At 46.4% G+C, this 24,854-nt stretch overlaps 1 protein-coding gene across 1 annotated transcript in view; it reads left to right on the forward strand.

Annotated features, from left to right (window-relative positions):
• Positions 1-24,854, forward strand: part of LOC310798682 (kin of IRRE-like protein 3) — a gene marked incomplete at both ends in the record, with an annotated part of 236,937 nt that overhangs the window by 51,895 nt on the left and 160,188 nt on the right. Inside the window, one exon of the mRNA XM_083661238.1 lies at positions 14,295-14,452. Within this exon, the coding sequence (XP_083517364.1) occupies positions 14,295-14,452 (158 nt within the window). The remainder of the gene's footprint in view (positions 1-14,294; positions 14,453-24,854) is intronic.

Here is a 24,854-nt window from a genome sequence, read left to right on the forward strand (position 1 = left end):
CCATGGCTACGGCCTGGCCTCGGCTAGAGGCTCCTAGGACAAGCCCACCATCAATGGCGCCGTGGGCCCATTGCTGGTCGGGAGCTCTCCTGGGGACCGCACTGCCGGACAAGTCCGCGTGCGGCCGGACTCGAAAGAGAACGTTACCTCCGCAGTCCCCCCCCCCAGCCTGCGAAAGTCGCACGGCGGGGGGGTTACTTCGATACAACGCACCCACAGGGCGCGGCAGTAGGCGGAGCTTGCTTAAGAAATTCTCCCCCAGCATGCACAGCTTCTTCGGAACTGACCATGCGGCAGGGGGGCGTAGCCTCTCACGTCCTGCCCCCCCATCAGGGTTCCGGATCAGGTCCTGGTGCCCAACAATATACTCAGGACGGGTTCCACTCCTTGGCCACAAGAGACCATCTTGTAAGCCAACAGGCTCGATGCCTGGGAGCATCTATGTTCCCCGTCCCCATTAAACGGCGCACCCTCCAGAAGGGATACGCTCTACAGTTGCCAGGCCCCCACCCATGTTCGACGGGACCCCCGATACGGCCGTGGAGGGGGAGTCCATGGACATACTCCACAAGGAGGTTATTCGTTCCTCGCCAAGGGGGGATTCGCTCGGTTCCCAAGGCAGAGGTGCGCTTGGGTTCTACCACAGGTACTTGTCGTGCCCAAGAAGGACGGCTCCATGCGTCCAGAATTGGACCTCAGGCGCTGAGGAAGTTCCCGTTCTCTTCCCCGCCTGTTCAACGCCTTGAGACAGGGGGATTTCTTTACTTCCGTGGATCTGAAAGATGCGTTCTTCCATGTCCACGTGGTCAGGACATAGAGGAAATACCTGAGGTTCTCCTTCCTGGGGAAGGCTTACGAGTTCTGTGTCTTGCCATCTGGCATGTCTTTAAGCCCGCGAACCTTCACGGTGTGCGTGGAGACAGCCTTGGCTCCCCTCCGCACGAGGGGGATCCGCGTCTTCCTATATCTCGATGACGCTCTCATAGAGATGGCCGACTCGAGGGTCACGGAACATACCAAGGTGGTGACCGATCACCGGCAAACCTTAGGGTTTTTGGTGAACTGGCAGAAGAGTTGCCTCGTCCCAGCGCAGGCGGCGACCTTCCTGGGGCTCGAGCTAGACTCCCTGCGAGCCTTTCGCCAGAGCGACAGGCTCACACGGTGCGGACAGCAAGCCAAGGACGTTAGGTCTGTGCCCTCGGTGTCAGTGCATCAGTGCACAGTGATGTTGGGCCTGATGGCCTCAGCACTGCATGTGCTCCCACTGGGGGGCTACACATGCACCCGTAGTCCAAATCTGGTTCCTCAGGCTTCGCCTGGACCCGGCCGGGGACCGTCATCGCAGGGTTCCTCTGACAGGTCAGGCTCGGCAGGCGCTGGCCATATGGGCGGACCCCCGTTACCTCTCGAGAGGTACTCGGTTGGGCCCTGTCCCGCTCAGGATGGTGATTCGCACCGACGCCTCCCTCTGGGGATGGGGTGCGATTTGCGGGCATTTTTCGGCCGGTGGGAGGCTCAGGAGCTTCGCCACATAAACGTGCTAGAGCTGAAGGCGGTTCACCTGGCTCTGCTTCAGGACAAGTCCACCATCAATGGCGCCGTGGGCCCATTGTTGGTTGAGAGCTCTCCGGGGGACCGCACTGCCGGACAAGTCCGCGTGCGGTCGGACTAGAAAGAGAATGTTGCCTCCGCAGTCCCCCCAGCCTGGAAATAACTCAGAATTCACATTATTACTAGTTAGAAAAAGTAATAAAGGCACACTTCAATATTATACAATACAGATACATTTGTTGTAAATGTACAGGGTTACCAGCAAAGACAACCCACACCACGACACCAGGGAGGCTGCCATTACAGCGCCGGTTTGGTTCTTCGTGGGAGGGAAGGGGGGTGGGGGGGGGGTTGCAAAGCGGGGGGAGTTGCTGGAGGCCGGGGGTGGGGTTTAGGGGAGGGGGGGCGGGAGGGGGGGGGGTTTGGGGGAGTGCGTGCGTGACCGTGTATTGGCCTGTGAGTCCTTAGGGTCCATGGGTGTTTGTGTGTGTGTGTAGTCTGAGCCTCCTCCGGCTGAACACAGCGTTGCTGTGGAGATGGCCTCGTCAATTCAGTCCAGAGTTCAGGCGTCAGATTGTCAGGGCGGGGGGGTGATGTTGGAGACGCAGGTTGCACTCAGGGCTTCAGGAGAGTTTTGCTGCTAGTGTCCTTGACGGCTTAGCAGGTGGCCAGATTAAATCTGTTGTTTTGGTTTTCCCCGGTGGGTGTAGGATCAACAACATTCCTCACACGAGTCAGTCCTGATCCTCGGTTTTAAACACTTCGGCGCAGCGGCAGTGATATCTCCAAGAAGTAATCCATTTTTACGATTCAGATCAGAAATCGCAATAGTCCAAGTACTCACTGCCCCGCTCATCTCGTTTATCGTGACGTGCAGCCTAGGGTCAATGACTGCTGTCTTCCCGTATCCCGCGGCGAAGGTCCCGTCTGGGCAGAGGGGGGGTTCCCCGGACCCCACAATAATTTTGTCGAATTCGTTGAGAGACCAGCCATATAATCCATATTTGTAGTTTCGAAGAGACAAATGCAAGATTGGCTCCGGGTAGCAGAAGCAGAGGGATGAGGGGGAGAGGGGAAGGGAGTAGGAGAGGGAGGACTGGAGAGAGAAGAAATGCGTCCGCCTCCGTTGGAAGCTTGTTGGTCTGCTTTGGGCAGAAGGCCCAGGGTGGGCCCCTTTCCAAGGATCGCTTATCACACTGGATAGTGGAGGCGATCGCGTTGGCATACTCTGCGATGGGTAAGATACCCCCGGAGGGTATCAAGGCGCATTCTACGCGAGGTGTTGCGACATCCTCTGCGTTGTTGCGTGGTGTTTCGGTGGAGGACATGTGTGCCACGGCCTCATGGTCCTCTCATCACACGTTTGTCAGGTACTACAGTCTCGACGTGTCCGGTTCGCGGTTCGCGCACGCGGTGCTGTCGGTGGCAAGGAAGTAGTATCGTTGCCACTCTAATATGTCAGACGGTCAGGCATGAACGTTGCCATACGGCCGTGGTTCACCGATGCCTTTCGGGTCGCCCTGTGGGGTGCTCCCGGCAGCAAGGGCGGTTGAATTTGGCACTAGAGTGAGAGCTTGAGTTCGAAACGAAGTAAAACGTTAGGGTTGTACTACAACCCAGGTTTTACGAGTGAGAACGAGAGCTCTCACTACCCAGCCTTGCTGCGTCGATGCGTCGTTGATTACGTCGGATCTCAGCTGGCTGGAAGAAATGAGTGGCTATCCCTGGGCTGACAGGGCCTGACATAGTCACGTGGAACCACGTCAGCCCCAGGGGGCACCACGCCACCTACGGGTGGGTGGACGGTTTTAATGTAAAGTAATTTTTCGGAGCAAAATGACAATCTTCCATTGGGCTGCGTGCGCAGCGAACTATGCACTAGAGTGAGAGCTCTCGTTCTCACTCGTAAAACCTGGTTTGTAGTACAACCCTAACGTTATAAATTAATACTCTCCATATATTCATAGCTTTCAAGGGGTGTTACGTGCTGCCGGGAACGCCCACCTGGCGGTAAAAAAAAAAACTTGCCAGCCGAGTCGACTAGTTTCTCACGCTGTGTTTGTTCAGCCAAAATGCCGGATACCTGTTGTGCTATCGGTTGCACTAACCGACGAGGAGACACGCCTGGCTTGTGCTTTTACAGAATCCCGTCGGAGAAAGAAAACTCAGACAGGAGGAGGTTGTGGATTTGTGCGATTAGACGTGGTTCAGTCGCTGGGGAGGCCAAATGGCTTTTTTTCTACCATCAAAGTACACACGTTTTTGCGGCCAACATTTCATCAAAGGTAAGCTCAAGTAACGTTAACGGGGTATTTTAATCATTATTGTAACGTTACTTGAGCTTACCTTTGATGAAATGTTGGCCGCAAAGACGTGTGTACAAACGGCTGAACAAACACAGCGTGAGAAACTAGTCGACTCGGCTGGCAACGGAATGAACAAGTTTTTTTTTGACCGTCAGGTGGGCGTTCCCGGCAGCACCTAACGCCCCTTGAAAGCTATGAATACTTAAGAGTATCAGCATACTACAGTCACAAATGGACAAATATGTGTGGTGGCCATGCAAAAAACCTTCACATGGTGAAAATTTGATATTCAATTTCTTTGATATTTCCATGAATTAGAAACGCTCCCATAACTTTTTGAATGACTGAGGCAGCTCTCTCAGATCAAAAGTTAAGAGTATCTTAATCTGTTATGTGTCTAAAAGTAAAACATGATAAAAATGGGTTTAAACATTCCTCAACACAATATTGTCTACAGTGGCATTCCACCAAAAGCATTAAAATAAATACTTTCCCCTTTGCTTTATGAAAATAATTACTCACCATGATGTACTAATGGAGATGAAAGTAACCAAATCACTTAAAAATCTCTGCAACACTCATTTTCGATCTTCTTTGGCTCATTACTAACAACTAGTGCAATGTCCGTTCCCCCCATTCACCACACACACTGCACTCCGTCAGGTCCCAACATGTCTACTGGAGGAAGATGACGAAGAGCCAATAACAAAGCTCTGTGTGTGTGTGTGTGTGTGTGTGTGTGTGTGTGTGTGTGTGTGTGTGTGTGTGTGTGTGTGTGTGTGGCCACCTAGTGAAGATGGCCACCGATTGCAGCTTGTCAGGAAGGGGCTGGGGCTGTAATGAGTAATGAGGGAATGCCATTGGGCTTGCTGCTAATACCTTTGTCCTCTGTACACACACTATAGCTGGACATAAGGCCACAATCAATACTGCCACAATGATGTGAATCAGGGGCGGTTCTAGGCCGTTTTTGGGTGGGCTTTAGCCCACCCAAAAATAGTCTCAGCCCACCCAAAAAAATAGAGGCAAAAAAAATGTTTTTTTTTTTTTTTTTTTTTTCTTTTTTTTCTTTTCTTCTTCTCCTCTCCAAATCCATGGTGGTCATTAGTAGCAGTTTCTGACTACACTCAATGCCCTGTGTGCGTGTTCCCCCCCCCCTCTATGTTCTTAGGGTGGGCTGAGACAAAAATTTAGGGGGGTTCAGCCCACCCGAAAAGTTTCTAGAACCGCGGCTGCGTAGGCGCTCCCTCCTCCATCTATCTGCCTAATCCCACATCACTTCACACAGGTCACACACACAGTAGGCTACAGCAGTGAAGTGGTCCTCCACAGTCCACACAATCGTTCTCCCCACTCATGATCAATGAAACTGAGGTGAGCATTGAGCAGTCAGAGTCGTTAGTAGTTACTTAATTAGCGCATATTGATATGCAAATTAGCACGTAACGTTGTTTCGTAGGCTAAACAAAAGAACTTGTTGCTGTGCCTGCCAGACAAACAGGTGGACTGGAGGAAGGTAGGTAGGCTACCATGGCACCAGCCAGCCATGTCATGCTAGCTCGCAGTAAAGCGGGTGTAAATGGATGCGATGTTTTTTGAGAAACATATGGCATAAGTGACAAACATTTTCAGCTTAACATGCATGCATGGCATCACTTATGTCTTGCTGTGATGTTAGTTCAGTATCTCAATAAAAGTTCTTACAGGCTTGTTATTTCCCTCTAAGGGAGTGCAAGGCAGATATTTAAACAGCCTTGTTTGTGTACAGTACCAGTGGCATGGTAGTAATAAAAAGGGATTAAGGACCAGGACCCCTGGTGGTCAGTAAGATGGGCTGGTTGAGCCAATGTTAAAATGATCTTTATTTATTATTTATTTTTGCTTTAAAACTATTTTTTAATTTTCTGCTTAAAGTTCATGAAAAAAAGTGGCATTCTTTTTTTTCCCCACAATAATTTCATAATACCATTTGTAATGCCACCGTTGTAGTGCTGTTGTTCAAAATTAAAGTACATTTTCTCAGATTTATTGGTGTCTTTCTAGTCACACAATTTAATAGTCAGTGTTTCCCATACACTGATCTATTTGTGGTGGTACACCCTACATAGATTTTGACACCCACAAATACTGCCACATATTAATTTCAACTAGTTGACTGCAAACTCCTGCTTTAGTGCTTACAGTATATTATTATCTTGTCAGAATATTATTCCAGCTAGGAATAAGTTAGGAAGTTCCCTTTTGATTTAATTTTACTTTTGTTTTGCCTACAAAGCAAAATGTTACTTTACTTGAAACTCCCCTGAAGTGATTTTGGTATTATTTATGCAAGCATAATTCTACCATAGTAACCTGTATGCAAAATATATATAGTATATATAGGGAAACAATTATTTTTTCATTGCTGTAAAACCACAGAACGGTAAAGAAGATATTGATGTGTGTAGTTCTTCATAGATCTAGTCTCTTCATTTTGATCTCAAAGTGTGCCAGTTTGATCCATTTTTACTTGAAACTGTACAAAATTTTCTCCCGGGGGGGCATGCCCCCGGACCCCCCTAGGGGTTCAGTGGTCCATGACCTTTGGGTGGGCTGAGCCCACCCAAAGCTCTGATGCTAAAACTGCCCCTGATGTGAATATGAGAGTAGGGCTGAGCGATATGACGATATATTTTGTCTGGACGATAGAAAATGTATTTCGTCTGATATGATGCTCTATCGTTTATATCGTTGTGTTGCAAATCACACTCTTTACGGCAATATTGTCCGTCATTTGTATGACGCAGCGCTTTCTTCATTCTATTTTCCTTTTTACTCACGTCCACAGTCCACACACGCGCCAGACTCTGTGTCAACAAGCCCCTTGCGTCCCTTTATAAGTGGCACAAATCAGCCGGTGAGTAGGCTAAAGAGCAGGGAGATGTTACCTCCACTCCGTCCGCCTAGCCTACCCAGGCATTTGCGCTGTGTTAAGTCCGCGTTTGATCCATCCAGCGTGTGTCCTACTAACGTTAAACCTGGCAAAACATCTCCTCTCATCATCCCAAGAAAATCCCTTGAAAACGTCTATCGTTAGCTTTAGCTTTTAGCTTTCCCTGGGTGAGTTGTGTTGGTTATCAATCAATCAATCAACTCTTTATTGACAGACACATAAGGTCCAATAAGAAGACACACAAGCAAAAAACACTACATTTAAAACACAAAAAATAAAACAATCAGAACACTAAAGTAAGGCACTATACCAGTGTTTCCAAATGCACGATTGGTATTTCACACTACTGAAACTGGGTTGAGTCAGCAGCATGATAATCAAATTATGAGATACATTCAAACGACAAATAAACTTAAACGTCAGATTTCTCAGAAGAGCATGAAAAGTGCACACTCCTACTTCACAAAACAATAGACCCTTCTCACGGGGGCCATTTTGTGTCGAGAAGCCAGGGTAAACACAGGTGCAAGCAAAACACTAATGAGGGTTTCCAACTTCCATGATTGGGATTTGGAAACCCTCATTAGTGTTTTGCTTGCACCTGTGTTTACCCTGGCTTCTCGACACAAAATGGCCCCCGTGAGAAGGGTCTATTGACTGGCACTCGACCATCTGGGTTTTCTAAGTAGAACCCTCATACAATCATTATAAGCAACCTGCAGCTTTTTAATGCTTGTCTGCTTATATTTTACCCACAAGGGGGCAGTATACAGAGGAGTGCAGTAAGCTCTAAACAAGTTTATCTTGACATCATTAGAACAAAAGTAGAACTTCTTCCTCAAAATGTTGGCTTGAGCATACAGCATACGCCTCTGCCTGTATAGGTCATCATCATCACTCAGTTGGTCAGTAATGATGTGACCCAAATACTTTGTTCTATCACACACTGTCAGAACCTGACCTGACAGATAGAATGAAGGAAAAGAAAGGTCCTTGTCCTCTCTTGTTCTACAGATCATGATGACACTCTTTTTAGCATTATATTTCACATCACATTTTACACCATAATCAGAACATATATTCAGCAGCTGTTGAAACCCAGCACTGCTAGGAGACAGGATGGCCAAATCATCTGCATACATAAAATTATTTATCAGAGTGTTACCAAGCACACATCCCGTTCTACAGTTGCTGAGCTGTACAGAGAGGTCATTCATGTAGAGATTGAAGAGGGCCGGGGAGAGAATCCCCCCCTGTCGGACCCCATTCCCAACCTTAAAAGGTGCAGAGACTTTATCGCCCCATCGAATCTGCATGCTCTGGTTAGTATACCAGTATGACAAAATTCTAATAATATTACCAGGCACGCCCCTCTCTTTCAACTTTGAAAACAGTTTCTGATGGTTGACTCTATCAAATGCTTTTGACGCATCAATAAATCCAACTAAAACTGATGAATTCTTACCTTTATACATACCAATCACTTCTTTCAATGCATAGATACAAAGGTCAGTACCATGCTTAGCTTTAAAGCCAAACTGATTGTCAGTAGTGATAAGAAAAGAGCTTAAACGATCTAATAAAATTCTCTCTAAAACCTTAGAAATGATGCTAGCAAGTGCAATGGGCCTATAGTTGTCCATGCTTCCCACCTTACCTGCCTTGTCCTTGATGACCGGCACCAGTGTGACGGACAGCATGGAGTCAGGCAGCAGCCCGTGTGACATCAGGCTTGTAAAACAGATGGCAAGCAGGACCGCAACCCTGGGGCTGGCATGTTTTAGATGCTCCGCAGTGATATGATCAAGGCCGCTGGCTTTGTTATCAGCCAGCTGAGATATTGCCTGAAGCACCTCACTCGCAGTGACTCCAACAGCCTCACTATTGGGGATGCTGCCTATATTAAAAGGGTCACTTTTGACACAATTAAAAAGTGCAGAGTAGTGCTGCCTCCATATCTCAGCTATGTTATCAGCTCCAGCTACACCCTCAATTGTGCATGGCAGCAGCGTACTGCCTCGGTTCAATGCTTTCACCTCTTTCCAGAAGCCAGTTACATTACAGCCAAGGAGTTTCCCAGCCAATGAGTCTGCTCTCATATTATGCTCATGCCGAGTGATAAATCGAATGGCAGATTTGTAACTAGCATGTGTGAGCTTCTTACGGTCAAGTACTGACCCATGTCTAGGTCTGCCTGCCAGAACCCAATCGCTGAAAGCCTCCTTAGCTGCAGTGTAATGCGCAAGAACATGTTTGTTCCAGCCTGGCTTTCCACTGAATTTCCTGTTAGAGTGTGTAACATAAGGGCTGCTGGCCTCACACAGGGTTTTGACTATGCCGTCATACATAGCACAGAGGGCTTTTCTGTGAATTAAATCACAACAGTTAATATCAGTGCACAGAATTGCATCATGTGGAAGAGACACATTATTTAAAAGAGCATCAGTTCTCCCATAATAAAACAGGACATCCTCATCTGTGAGTTTAGACCAGTCTAGTTTGGCCCTCAAGCTATTAACCTCCTGGGTCAGCTCAGGGAGACTGTCCAACTTAATATCTAAGATAAAAGGAATATGGTCACTCATAGAGGCCTCATACACAATCTCAATTGAGCATAAAGTGGCGTGTGCATCAGCCGTACTAACACAGTGGTCGAGCCATGAAGTTGTGTGCCAGGCTTCACTGATGTAAGAATAGCTATCAGCTGGCAAGAACACTTGGCTGGATAAAGTGAGTACGTTGTCATCACAGAACTGTATTAGGTGTCTTGCAAATAAAGACCTACCATTTGAAATATCAGCATTCCAGTCACCGACCACATAAATACAAGTGATTATCCTGTATAAAAGAATTAATGAAAGCAAGTTTAAACATGTAGTCATCCTCATTGTCTTTACATTCATAAGGCGTGTACACATTAAGAACAATAAACTCTCTGTTGTTGGATTTATACTGAACCGCAATACACCAATCAACTTCGAGCCTAATAACACTAATGACTGTGTCCAGCTTTTTGTGCCAGAGGACAGCGACACCTCCCGATATCCTCCCCCTCACAATTCCCATGGACAGGTCAGTTGTTGACTCACCAGCTCCATGAAAGTTATCATTAAAAGAATTTAAGAGGCCCAGGTCTTGTTTCGGGAGGAATGTCTCTTGTAGACATAATATGTCACAGTTGAGCAGCAAATTGTCAACAGCTACATGCCGAGCCCGGTCCCCAGCTCCGCTGCCAAGACGCAGTCCACGACAGTTAAAAGAGCCCACCCGCATAGTTACACATTGACTGGCAGGAGAGATGTTATATTGTTCCCCACCGCCTGTCCATCCGTTGACAGCTCATTTACAGCAGGAGGGGGAGAGGTCAAGTTGGCCACCACAGCACCCTTCTTGCTAGGTTCATAGTAGCGCCTGACCATAGAGCCTTCAGGCCACAGATCAGGCTTGTACATCTCAGAGACATCATTGCACTCTGCACTTACTTTAAAGGAGCTGTATCGGTTGCTCACAGTCTCAATACGTTCACAGTTAACAACGCGGCCAAGTTTGTCCCCAATATACTTAGCCAGCTGCTCTGCTTCGAGGTCAGAGGAGAACCTTGTGGCAAAGACACTCACCCGCCTCGTCTTGACCACTCCGATGTCTCCCTGGGCACAGGTACCAATAACCTGCATCGCCCTCTTCTTGACGGGCTGCACCGAAGCGGCCATAGGTTTCTTGGGCCGGTGCATCCCCCTCCCAACGACAACGCTCCATGCCGGGGACTGCGGCAGAGGGCCCGAGGTCACCTCCTCCAGCTGGCGACCAGGCGCAGCTGAAGCTGGGTCCCCTCTCTCCTGGAAGAAAGATGCATCACCTACCCCATGGGCCCGGCCAGAGGGTCCATGGGGCCCATTCACTGCCGCTGGGCTCTCTCTCGCCCCATGGGCCCTGCCAGAGGATCCACGGGGTCCATTCACCACCGCTGGGCTCTCTCTCGCCACGTGGGCCAGGCCAGAGGATCCACGGGGCCCATTCACTGCCGCTGGGATTTCACTCACAACGTGGGCCCGGCCAGAGGATCCACGAAGCTTCTCCACCGCGGTCAGCCGACGATCGATGGACGCTGCATCCGCCCCCACTCTCTCATTGACGCCTCTCTGGTCGTCCTGGGCATCCCTCACTCTGGTTATTTCCCAGCTCAGCTGTGCAACTCTACTGAGCAGGGCAGAGGCATCGATGCTGCCAAAACCCACCGGTGGGAGCCGGTCCAGATAGTGGGAGACGAACCTGGGGATACCATCACCACACTCATTTATTACCTTCATACAGTCTTTAATGTTTCTACTGTCTTTCTGTACGCCATTATGCTTGACGTTACGTATTGTGGTCTGCTTGCACAAATCAAACAACAGCAGTTTGGACTCTTCAATCCACTCGGACGAGAAGTTGTTTGTGACCAACATAACGATCTCATCATGTGCCACAGTTCTCATTTTAATGACAACAAAGTTCAGTAGCTCATCCTCTACAATCACTCTCCCATCTTCAGACTTATATACCTCGGGTTTGGCGCGAGGACATGCTGATCCACTCGTATCATCCGCTGGCATGATCGCGTGATCCTGAGCATAGTCCCGATAGCAACAGCTAGATTAGCTCCGGTCGTCGCTAGCTGCGGCAGTTAGCCGCTGGCCGCAGGCCACAGCCCTGATCTTCTTTTGGACTAGCTAAGATAGCTAAGCCAAGTTAACAAGCACTCACACAATGTGTATGTCCAGTCCCGTCATCCGGCAGTTCTTGTAAGATATTACCAAGCTCTGATAACAAGCACAGGGTCCTTGGTTCTCAGCGCTGTAGCTCGTCGGACGAGCTAGCGGCTACCAGAGGCTGACTGTCACCGGCTAACCGGGCCCAGACAGACCCAGCCAGGTTAGCAGGCGCGAGATGAAGAAGGGATGATGTAGAGGGTCCAAGCTCTGGAACAGAGAGTTCTTGGCCACTCTCGCCGGAAAGTCCACTCTTTCCGAGGCTGTAGTGCTGTAAACGTCCACTCACTCCGTTCGTTGAGAGATAGCTAACCTAGCCACCAACCGGCTAGCGTATCCAGGCAGCAACGTTCACAGTCGCATACAATTACCACTAGAGAGTTCCAAAGCTCTGAAGCAGAGAGTTGTGTAACATGGGAGCAGGGTTGTCTCCTGGCTGTGTAACATGGGAGCAGGGTTGTCTCCTGCCTGTGTAACATGGGAGCAGGGCTGTCTCCTCCCTGTGTAACATGGGAGCAGGGTTGTCTCCTGGCTGTGTAACATGGGAGCAGGTCTGTCTCCTCACTGTGTAACATGGGAGCAGGGCTGTCTCCTCACTGTGTAACATGGGAGCAGGGTTGTCTCCTGGCTGTGTAACATGGGAGCAGGGCTGTCTCCTGGCTGTGTAACATGGGAGCAGGGTTGTCTCCTGGCTGTGTAACATGGGAGCAGGGCTGTCTCCTGGCTATGTAACATGGGAGCAGGGATGTCTCCTCACTGTGTAACATGGGAGCAGGGCTGTCTCCTGGCTGTGTAACATGGGAGCAGGGCTGTCTCCTGGCTGTGTAACATGGGAGCAGGGCTGTCTCCTGGCTGTGTAACATGGGAGCAGGTCTGTCTCCATGCTGTGTAACATGGGAGCAGGGATGTCTCCTGGCTGTGTAACATGGGAGCAGGGCTGTCTCCTGGCTGTGTAACATGGGAGCAGGGTTGTCTCCTGGCTGTGTAACATGGGAGCAGGGCTGTCTCCTGGCTGTGTAACATGGGAGCAGGGTTGTCTCCTGGCTGTGTAACATGGGAGCAGGGTTGTCTCCTGGCTGTGTAACATGGGAGCAGGGATGTCTCCTGGCTGTGTAACATGGGAGCAGGGCTGTCTCCTGGCTATGTAACATGGGAGCAGGGCTGATCTCCTCGCTGCAAATAAAGTGCATATTGAGATTTAAGGGCGAGAGCACGCTGTATTGAACTCATCTGGCGCTCTCCCTCTCTATCCCTCTCTTAGTCTCTCTCTCTTTTCCATTTCTCCCTTCCTTTCTTCCGAGCACTCAGGATGTGCCATATGCACGTTGCTTTGATTTAGGCTTGCCCCAGATCTGCTACCTAATGAGCTGCGTGCTCAAATCAATAATTCACTCAAGTCTGAATAAAATCCGGGGTGATCAGAAGAATGTAATCAGTGCCCTCTTCCGCAGCCTCCATGCTTCTTCTGCCATTAGCTTGGTCACTTTTTGTCTCCTTCTTCGCTTCGAGTTTATTTCAATCTCTTTTACAAGCCGGCGCTCCTTTGACTCACCTGACCTCTTTGCCATCCGTGAAAGGAAGACTAATATATCTTACTACAGCGAGATTACTTTCTTTGCACTTGATCATGCCACTCTAAACAAAGGTTGAAATCACATCCATGTACCATTATACAGCTATTCTGGTGAGGAAAAGCATACTGTAGATACCAGGATATGTGCCCACACTAGGGGTGTCAAAAACAATTGATTATAAGATGCATCACGATGCGGATGTGCACGATTCTGCATCGATTCACAAATGTCAAAAATCGATTATTTTATTATTATTATTATTATTTTATTAATTTTTTTAAATAATCGAATAAAAATATAATGGAAGTACATGCAGTTGTTTATTTGGATCATAATACAATGCAATTCCAAATGCACTTTTATTTTAAAAGTAGCCACACAGTGAGAAAAAAGAAAGTGAGAAAAAATAAATCATGTATTGAGAAAAATAGTGATCCATCGATTGAAGATGCATCGAGACGCATCGATAATCGAATCGAATCGTAGCCCTCTGAATCGTAATCGAATCGTGAGGCCAGTGAAGTTTCACAGCCCTAGCCCACACCTGAGTTTTGTCATTGCCAGAGAGTAGTGTGATAGCACTAGCTGATGCTGACAAATGAGAAAATAAAGTAATTATGTTCTGTTCTAAAAACAAAACTCTTTACTGTAAACTACTGTGAGCTCAAGTGCTAATTAGATTACCGGTACACTAAGTAAACACAGCCTTAGGACTCATACACACTTTCATCTTTAAACAATAGGAGAAGCTATCATCTCTCTAAAATAGTCAAATCAACACCTCAAGGGGATGCAAAATTGCGAACACCAAGTGTTGAGAAAACTATTCAAGGATCTTAGATTTGGGTGCATACAGTGAACAGTAATATATATGTTTTCCAGTGTGTAAGACCCTAAAATCACAGTTCAAAGGCCCCTTCCCTCCAGAAAGTCACTCTGATATAGATCTGAATTAGTACAGGTTTACAAGAAAAGCATTATTGAAAGGGCAAATTGTATGTTGTATGTGTATACTGTAGGCTAGTTACATGTACAATCGTGTTGGCATTTGAACATGCTAGTCTTGTTCAGTCATTTTAAATATTGTGCCTTTGTTTACATCATCCATACTGTACGTGATGTCCACAAAAATCATCACATGTATTCATATTTCATTTAAACTCATCACAATCTCTCTCCACAGTTCCACCTGATGACCCGGTGATAGTGGACGCCCCGGTAGTGAGTCTACGGGCCGGTGACCACCTGAACCTCACATGCCATGCTGACAATGCCAAACCTGCTGCCTCCATCATCTGGATACGCAATGGCCTGGTCCTGAGTGGTGCCATGTACTCTAAGGTATGGTAGAGGACTAACCTACTAGAATTAGAGTTTGGGTGCTATAGAGACAGTCCGCATGTCTGGGAACGCCCATACAGGCTCTTGGAACGCCCACAATAGACATTGGGTTAGCCTGGGGGCGTGGTCAGGGTGGGGTAAATTCCCCCGTTCTATCATTTCAGCAAAGTTAGAATTTAGCTGATAGCCCAGCCCAGGCAGACACGATCAGGGATTTAACCACCGCAGTAAACACACATCTGAGCAGACGTCTTGTGTTCTGCTCTAGAACCCCCAAACATGTAGTTTAGAGCCGCAGCACCGTCTTTTGGTGAGTCAGCCCATGAGATATATGGGTGGTTTTACCCCACTCACGCGCCAGCCGTTTAACATTTTGTGGGCGTTCCCACAAAATGTGGGAACGCATTTGCTGTGTCATATGCTGTGTTTTTTATACAAAAAAAAGTGCATGGGGTCCCGTGCAAAGGGTCCATGAGATACCAGCTGGGCGAGCCAACCGTCACCCCTAACCTCAGTTACTGGTCATTCTTAACCTCATAGAAGTTGCCAAAAACGGGTCCCAGATAGTTGAGAACCTCCCAAGCGTGTTGGTTCTCAGGGACCTGAGTTTCTCCATCTGTACAACAGAGATCATGTCCATCAGCCACACCTGAAAAGAAGGTGAAGAGGAGGACTTCCATTCCTTCAGAATGAGTCTTTTGGCGACTGTTGTCCCCAATGTCAGAGATTGTTGCACAGCTGTAGGAAAGTTCAGTGAGGACTCCGAGCAGCCGAATATGGCGAGTTCTGCCTCCGGTTGTAGGGCTATTTTGTAGGCTTTAGAATACCAGTCAAATATTTTGGCCCAGAATCCTGTTAGTGAAGAGCAGAACCAGAAGGCATGAGATAATGTGTCTCACAACCAATGTTAATCCAATGTTTGCAGTTTAGCAGTTGAAAGAATCTTCATGTCCCCTATCACAGTCTGGTTGGGTGGCACCACCATCTGTTTTCCAAGGACAGCATCCATTGTGTTGCCCACATTACTGAGTGGGTGATTGGTTTTTTGGATGCCAGTTGTTCCTGTTAAAGGAATTGCATGACTAGGTGAACAAAAAGCCAGCAAGGATGCGGGTAACAACACTGCACACCCCCATACCAGGCAGCCATCTGCTTTAGAGACCTTCAGCCTACAGAGGTGGTGGTCCATTAGGCTGAAGACCACCCAACACCCACTTCCCAATCATTTAATTATATTTATTATCACCCACTCGTGCACTTTAATAATTTATAAGTGCAACATAATGATAATGTGATGATAATGTCAGTTAAAGTTTTTTTGTACTCCTGAGCAAAACAAGGAAGCCATTGAGAATTGGCGAGAAGAAAAATGTGGATCTAGCTGTCAAGGAAGTAAGTTCATCTTCCGTATATACGATATTTTTGTGCAAGGAGATAGGAGAACGCCAGGATTGGAGGGGGGCTTTCTGTTTTCCCCCATCTTGGGCGTGGTTTCTGAATGATGACGCGTTACGCAGTGTCTATGCTGCTACTGGACATCTCCGCTATAGCTGTATACCATGCTAACCGAATGCAAAATACTAAATAAACATTGAATATACTGTATAATTTTAGAGTAATGTGTACTCTACAGAGTCCTATCACCCTTGTTATCATTACTTTACTATATAGATTATTGATATATCTCCCAACCTTGGTTAATCACAGGTAGGCTACAGTCTTGGTTAAGCCTATGGTCTCAGATAGCAATCACCTCAAAAGTACACTAGTGGACCAGACAGACAGGGGAGTAAATACAGACAGGGAAGTAAATATTCCATTCTATGAAGCCTGGTAGCGGTCTACGTAGCTTGTCAAAGCAGCACTTCATGAATACATCAATTCGAAGCTCACCTCAAAACAAACTGACAGCCACATTACTCAGCATCAGACTGAAAGGTGGATAGGATCGTTTCCTTACATAAAATACAGATAGATTTGTGCAATGGCTTTGAGTAAGCAATGGCACATGCACCTCACAGGGACCTTCATAGGGACATTCTCTATCCTCTTGCACCCCTCCACAGGGAGGTCAGGTTTAAAGTCGAGCTGAACCCAAAAATGTTTTTTCTTTTCTTTTAGTTCAAATACCTGGGTATGCAGTGCACCTATTTAATAATGTATGCAAAACAATCACAACAATCTAATTTCTTTAGTTTTTCACACTTTTTCACATCAAAAGTTCATTTTTCAAGATTTCATTGATAACAGTAATGTACAGTTTGCTGACGTCACCTAGTACTATCAAATTTCTACCCCATTTCAACCATCAACTCTTAATTTCAGGATAATTTTCTCTTCCAAATGAAGTAGAAAATGGCGCCTAGTGCCTGTCATCTGGCAGAATTCCTATCCCATAAACTAACTACTAACTTGGCCAATTGTTAGAAACATGAACAAAAAACAAAAACTATAATCTCTAAGAATGCAAAGAAATGTAACTGGCTCGTTAAAACGTGCATTCCAGGGATATCGTATTTACAGCAGCGATAATGGCGCGCGCATCCGAGAGCTTGGTTGTCAGGGGTCACACTTCGGAGATTCCAGGCCGACGGGCTACACTCTCCGCTCGGCAACACGAAGGCAGCTGGCTGCCTGGGGCTCGCTGAGCTCCACTCAGCCACTAACCTCCCGTCAAAAGGCTCTTCCCGAGGGGAACACTGAATCCCACTCGATTTGGAGGTGGAACACGCCAGGATTGGCCAAAGCCCAATCCAGTCCCCAGAATTGTCAAATAAAATCATCGACATCATACTATGACCCGCCTCTCAACCTGTCATCTTAGACAAACTATGTTTTCAGTCTGAAACGGACTCATATGCACGTGACATCATAGTGCCTTGCTGCAAGGACAGTGGACGCTTGTTGAAATTGGGTCTGGTTTCTCTGATCATTAGATCACGCTGCTGCTCAATGCAAATGCCCAACGCGGCGTGTTGTTTTTTCATAGCTTGGAGTAGTGATGACAATGACCACTCACGCAGAGAAATGATCCTCCTGCTGTCTCTAGTGGGGAGTCTATTGACAAGCGTCTGTGTCTGTGTGTTTAGCTGTAAAAAAGAGTGTTGTCAAGACATCTAATCAATAAACTGTTATTGACAACCATAAAGTAGAGAGCAACAGTCAATCTGTTTGCCTCTTCCTCATACACTCCACCGTGACAAGGGCAAATGTGCTAGAATAACCATAACAAATAGAAATAGAGTTTGTGATTGAATTTGTTGGCTATTTGTATGTGGTTATTACTGCTGCTACTCTGTCTATATCATTTAGCTCTTAATAACGCTTCGTAATTTATTTTTATTTTTATTATGATTAGATTTTTCCCCATTCCACAAAATCAATCAATCAATCAAGCAATGTCATCTCTGATATATCAGTATTAGAACAAGCACTTCAACTCAACGTTTAATGACTTCAAATATTGGATGAGATCAGATGAGCAAACCAGATCAAGCTCTCGGCCGGCCAACAAGGATGTGCATTTGATTATAAGGTATTCTTTTTATGAACCATGATGAAAGGCCGACTCTCCTCCCTCCTTATAGGTTGAGGCCACGTCTCGTCATAGACGCTGGTTTAGCTGGCTCAGTCTGGCTGGGGGCGGGGTCAGGGTGGGGTAAAAACCCCCGTTCTATCCATTCAGCAAAGTTAGAATTTAGCTGATAGCCCAGCCCAGGCAGACACGATCGGGGATTTAACCACCGCAGTAAATGCACATCTGAGCAGACGTCTTGTGTTCTGCTCTAGAACCCCCAAACATGTAGTTTAGAGGCGCAGCACCGTCTTTTGGTGAGTCAGCCCATGAGATATATGGGCGGTTTTACCCCACTCGCGCGCCAGCTGTTTAACATTTTGTGGCCGTTCCCAGACATGCGGACTGTCTCTATAGAAGAAATTGTATCCCTCTCTCCCTCCACTGCTCCTGTGCACCTTCCTTCAAACACCTGTCCTCGAGAAGGTTTGCTATATCAATGTAATGACAGCTGAGATGTTTAATTTGATCCGCAGGGCAGACGTTGTGCTTTAAACATGACAAGAAACTCGAGGAAGCGTTCCAATCTCCTGAATGATGGATGTGGTCTTGGGCCGTTTGTTCACTTTGTTCTGTCCTGGGCTGGAAACAGAACCCCAAGAGGCACATTTAAAGGCATATTCCCCCCGTGTGCAATCTGGGTGATAGTCAACTGGCCCTGGGGTCGGCCTTAGCTGCAGCAGATCACTGGAGAGCAGCCCGGGCTCACTCACTTCATTCATTAGAAGCCCATAAATTAGACAGAGTCCAGACCTTTTAACATGTGTATTAAAGGCAGATACATCCTCCCCCATTAATATTCCATACATGCCACTTTACATCACTCTGTAAGGCAGTATGAACATGCCATTTCCTAAATGCATTGCTTATAGTGAATTGGAATGTTTCATGTAATGTAATGTTATGTATGTATGTATGTATGTATGTATGTATGTCAGAATCAGAATCACTTTTATTGCCACAGTATGCAAGTTACATACGAGGAATTTGTCTCAGTGTCTGTATATGCAGCGTAGCGGTCACATCAATATACAGAGATAAGAAGTAGGAAGATAACTAAAGACAATCACAAAGTTGCAAGTACAATCAAATCGAGTCAATATATACAATATGTACATGAGTGGTGAAGTGTTCTGTGGATGATAAATATGAATTTACGTTGGATTTACATGAGATTTACAGACTGAGTTAAATAGACGTTAAATAGGCAGTGGATTTACATCAATTTACAGTCGGAGTTAAATAAGAGTTTACATTGAATGTACATGAAATTTACAGGCTAAGTTAAATAGGCATTAATGTGCAGGGAATTTACATGAATTTACAGTCTAGTGTATGTCTAGTCTAGTGTATGTGTATGTATGTACAGTATGCATTTGCCTTGACTGTCAATCATTTACCATATAAATGTAGCCGTGCACAAAAGGATCGCTAGAAGATCATATAACTACAGTGTATACTTAGTCGTGTGAGTAAGTGCATGCGTGCAGTGGTGTGTGTGTGTGTGTGTGTGTGTGTGTGTGTGTGTGTGTGTGTGTGTGTGTGTGTGTGTGTGTGTGTGTGTGTGTGTGTGTGTGTGGGGAGGGGGGGGGGGGGGGGGTTGTGAAACTTCAGCAGCATATTCATGACCCGAACAGAAGCCTTTTAAACTGTTGCATGTCACACTCATGACAAGTGATGCAAGCCTTGTATCAGTTTCCATCTGGTATTGATGTAAACATCACCCCTGTACTGGCCTCCCTCCACTGGCTGCCTGTTCGTTCGATTCGTTCGAATCCATTTTAAGATTTTATTGTTTACTTTTAAATCGCTAAATGGATTAGCCCAAACCTATCTCTCTGAGCTTTTATATCCGTATGCCCCGACTAGGTCACTCAGGTCCGCTGACCACCAGTCACTTCTGGCCGTCCAGAAGGCAAGGCTCAAGCTCAGGGGAGATCCAAACTGTGGAAGGAGCTCCCGCTGCATGTTAGGCTGGCCCCGCCCCTACACTGCCCATCTTTCAATCTCGCCTCAAAACACACATTTACCACTTGGCGTTTAATTAGAACCTAGTATGGGAGTCGCGTTTTTTTTCTACTTTCTGTTTTTTGTCAGTATTTTAACTTCTGTCTTACTTGTGTGTGCTGAGTATTTTCTTTTGTCACTGCTATTTTTGTTTGAGTGTACAGCACTTTGGTCAACTCTGTTGTTTTAAATGTGCTTTATAAATAAAGTGGATTGGATGTAAAGGCTGGGGGAAAAGCACGCTGAAAGGAGGAGGAAACACCTGTGATGGAGGAGCAGCAAACAGCATGCCCAGCCTGCCCGCCATAACACAATGTTGACATTGTATGTTTCTGCAATCAACACATACAGATCAATGTTTCTGAACCACAAATACATGACCAGTGTTGGGCAAGTTACTTTCAAAATGTAATATACTACATATTACTAGTTACTTTCATTTGAAAGTAATAAGTTACTTTACAATATTACTGTCTGTGTAGAGTAACTCGTTACTTATTATTACACTACTTTTGCATTACTTTCACTGTAATAACAGCAGTAGCAGAATGACATCGCCCGAAAAATAATTTCAACCATCTTGAAGTCAGTGTAAACAATACAAAATTCTAAATGTTATCCTTTTCCTTTGTTATTGTCATCTATAGTGGTTATTTGCATAAAAACACAGTTTGATTAGGAAATGATTTAAATATGTGCTTTGATTAGAAAAAATGTAACTCAATTTGTAACTTGAGTTACTTGACAAAGTAACTGGTATAATATTACTGAAATCCTATAAGTAATAAGTTATATTACTGAGTTCCTGCTGAAAGTAATATATTACATGTAATATGTTACTTTTGTAATGAGTTACCCCCAACACTGTACATGACAGAGTCTGATATTGGCGGCCAGTAAGGGGTGGATGGAGGGGGGGTACACATTTGCCTTTCACCGTTTTCGAGTCCCAGCATGTTCAAAGTCTACATTTCAACCATAAATCACAATTAACGTTTTTTTGTGATTTAAGCCTAACCCAAACCATAACCCTCACCTAAGTTATTTTACTTGCCTAAACATAACCAAGGGTTGTTAAAGTTGTTTTATTGTGTTTAACGTTGGAAAGGCTGCAAGGTTTTTATATTAACCCACGGTTTTGATTCAAATGCACCTTCAGATTGTAGGTTTGGAGAAATGCCATGTTTTAGAAAGGTCAAATGCAGTTTTGTTACGAAAGAAAAGTGTATACCTGTTTGCAGGCCAATGTGTTGTTATTCTGCTGACTGGGTTGGCATGCAGTGTGTGAAAAGGCAGCTTAAGTTCCAACACAGATTTATATGGCATGTTTTTCACTTTAAAAATGTCAATATCCAGCTGGACTTTTCTATTGATTTTGCATTATAAGCTGCACTCCTATATCCCACATGAGACATTATGAGAACTGATATAAGGCTTGTATCCGTATTCATGAATATGACACATAGCCCAAACAAATGCTTGTCTGGATGTCATGAATGTGTTACAAACCTGAATTTGTGTGAAGTGCTACTGTCTGTGGTCAGTGAAGCATAGGCTATGTGGCTACACTAACAATATGCTGTGTGGTAGGCTATGTCGCTACACTAACAATATGCTGTGTGGTAGGCTATGTGGCTACACTAACAAGATGCTGTGTGGTAGGCTATGTGGCTACACTAACAAGATGCTGTGTGGTAGGCTATGTGGCTACACTAACAAGATGCTGTGTGGTAGGCTATGAGGCTACACTAACAAGATGCTATGTGGTAGGCTATGTGGCTACACTAACAAGATGCTGTGTGGTAGGCTATGTGGCTACACTAACAAGATGCTGTGTGGTAGGCTATGTGGCTACACTAACAAGATGCTGTGTGGTAGACTATGTGGCTACACTAACAAGATGCTGTGTGGTAGGCTATGTGGCTACACTAACATGATGCTGTGTGGTAGGCTATGTGGCTACACTAACAAGATGCTGTGTGGTAGGCTATGAGGCTACACTAACAAGATGCTGTGTGGTAGGCTATGTGGCTACACTAACAAGATGCTGTGTGGTAGGCTATGTGGCTCCGCTAACAAGATGCTGTGTGGTAGGCTATGAGGCTACACTAACAAGATGCTGTGTGGTAGGCTATGTGGCTACACTAACAAGATGCTGTGTGGTAGGCTATGTGGCTACGCTAACAAGATGCTGTGTGGTAGGCTATGTGGCTCCACTAACAAGATGATGTGTGGTAGACTATGTGGCTCCGCTAACAAGATGCTGTGTGGTAGGCTATGTGGCTACGCTAACAAGATGCTGTGTGGTAGGCTATGTGGCTACACTAACAAGATGCTGTGTGGTAGGCTATGTGGCTCCGCTAACAAGATGCTGTGTGGTAGGCTATGTGGCTCCGCTAACAAGATGCTGTGTGGTAGACTATGTGGCTCCACTAACAAGATGCTGTGTGGTAGGCTATGTGGCTACACTAACAAGTTGCTGTGTGGTAGGCTATGTGGCTCCGCTAACAAGATGCTGTGTGGTAGGCTATGTGGCTACACTAACAAGATGCTGTGTGGTAGACTATGTGGCTCCACTAACAAGATGCTGTGTGGTAGGCTATGTGGCTCCGCTAACAAGATGCTGTGTGGTAGGCTATGTGGCTACACTAACAAGATGCTGTGTGGTAGGCTATGTGGCTACACTAACAAGATGCTGTGTGGTAGGCGGTGTGGCTACACTAACAAGATGCTGTGTGGTAGGCTATGTGGCTCTGCTAACAAGATGCTGTGTGGTAGGCGGTGTGGCTACACTAACAAGATGCTGTGTGGTAGGCTATGTGGCTCCGCTAACAAGATGCTGTGTCGTAGGCGGTGTGGCTACACTAACAAGATGCTGTGTGGTAGGCTATGTGGCTACGCTAACAAGATGCTGTGTCGTAGGCGGTGTGGTTACACATTACGACTTTCATCATATGCTCACACCGGGATGCAGTGAGTGACAGGTCGGATTGTTTTGCTGAGGGTTGCAAAAGTAGCGCCGATACGCATTTGAACAAAAACACAAAGACGCAGAACAGCCGTTTTGAGGCCAAGTGTGGCCACGCAGCGATGTCATCCAAACTTACGAAGCAGATCACCAAATCAAAATGACAAGTGTGCACAGAGAGACACACAGAAGATGATGTGCTCTCTTACCTCTCCGATGGCTTCTTCTGTCACACAAGAGGCCCTGCGAGTGATGAATGTTCTCCCTTCAGGACACCTTCTCCCAGGGGAGATTGGAGTGGATCTCAGCTATGGACAGGCACGTTGTAGGAATATTCACCATCCAAAAAAGCATGTATGTTTAATACACACTGGGGCAACATGCCCCACAGGGAGTAGACGCTCATGGTAGACGCTCATGATAGACGCTTATGCCTGTCCATGCCCCCCCACCCCAGTGGGGTCGATTCAGCCCGGCCCATGTGGGAAAATGTGTGTCAGGAGAGGCAGACCGTGATTACGGCTGTTCCCAGTTGGCTAAGAAGCTGTCATTATCTATCTCTGCTTTGTTTTGGCTTCTCACTTTATGTGAAGATATTTTTGATTCACATCCAAGAAGAAATTTGGTTCCCTAATTAATGAGTTAATGAGTGATCATTGGTGGATGCCGGATAGAGCAAAGGACCAAAGCAGTGATCAAGGGACTCAACGCTGTATAGCTGGTAGCCTAATCCAAAAGTGTCTCTCTCTCTCTCTCGCTCTCTCTCTCTCTCTCTCCCCCCCCCCCCCTCTCTCTCTCTCTCTCAAAGTAAAATAAAGACACATGCTTCCGTCACTGTCTGCTTGATGGCGAGAGGGACTTCACTGTAGGCTACTCGTGACAAAACCATCGAAACCATCGACATCGAATTTTCAACAGTTAACTTTTGCAGCTATAGGCCTATAGGTTACTGGCTATTTCGAGGTGAGGCAGTATGCCCCGTGTCTCTCTCTCTCTCCCCCCGACGAGGGAAGTGGAGAGGGCTATTGCGGTGCTATTAAATGTATAATGTTGGAAAAGATCAACATTTGCTTTTTATTTTCTCCTACCCTCTCCTACCTAAAGTAATCTAATGTTACACCACAGACCTGTATGGTCGGGAATTATATAGCCTAATAAAACCATGACAAACTAATTCTCATTTTTAAATCAAGGTGTGTTTTTTCTGCAATGCAGGCTATAGTTGAAACTCAACGTGGCATTCTGAGGAGAGATGAGTGTGTGTAGGCGCGAGGTGTTGGAGAGTGACATCCATGCCGTGCATAAATGTATCCAAGCAAGGATTTCCTGTACTGCACGGAGAATGCTGTCTGCGCTCAGGCATATGCCTGGCGTAGTGGGGTTGTTTGCGCTAAGACCAGCTATTTGCTGGCGTTAAAATTGAGAGCACCCAGGCCCCTTTTTCTAACACATTGCGCTAGAACGCCTATTTTGGAACGGGCAACGCCCAAACCTCTCTTTGCGCTCAGCACATACAGACGGTATCTTCCCCAGAGCGCTAAATGACACTTGCGCGAAACAGATGATAGGCTAGAGGCCCACGGACATGCCTGGGCCACGCCTACACCTGTGTCATCCCAGCACAAAACCGGACGGTGGAGGCAGACGATAGCTTAAGACGCTGGGAAGATGGCAATAAGAGGCGCGCAAACGATAGCGCCGTACGAAGATAGGGCTCTTAAGGTGAGAATTAACCCAGATTTAATGGGACAGTCAGCCCTGGGTTGAATAGAAGAAGTATGAAAAGCTTTCAATTCTGAAGGTTTGAAAGCTTCTTCAAAGGCTGTGGACAATCAAACACTTTTTTCTATGTG

Source organism: Poromitra crassiceps (assembly GCF_964638095.1).
Source record: "Poromitra crassiceps genome assembly, chromosome: 26".
NCBI lineage: Eukaryota > Metazoa > Chordata > Actinopteri > Beryciformes > Melamphaidae > Poromitra > Poromitra crassiceps.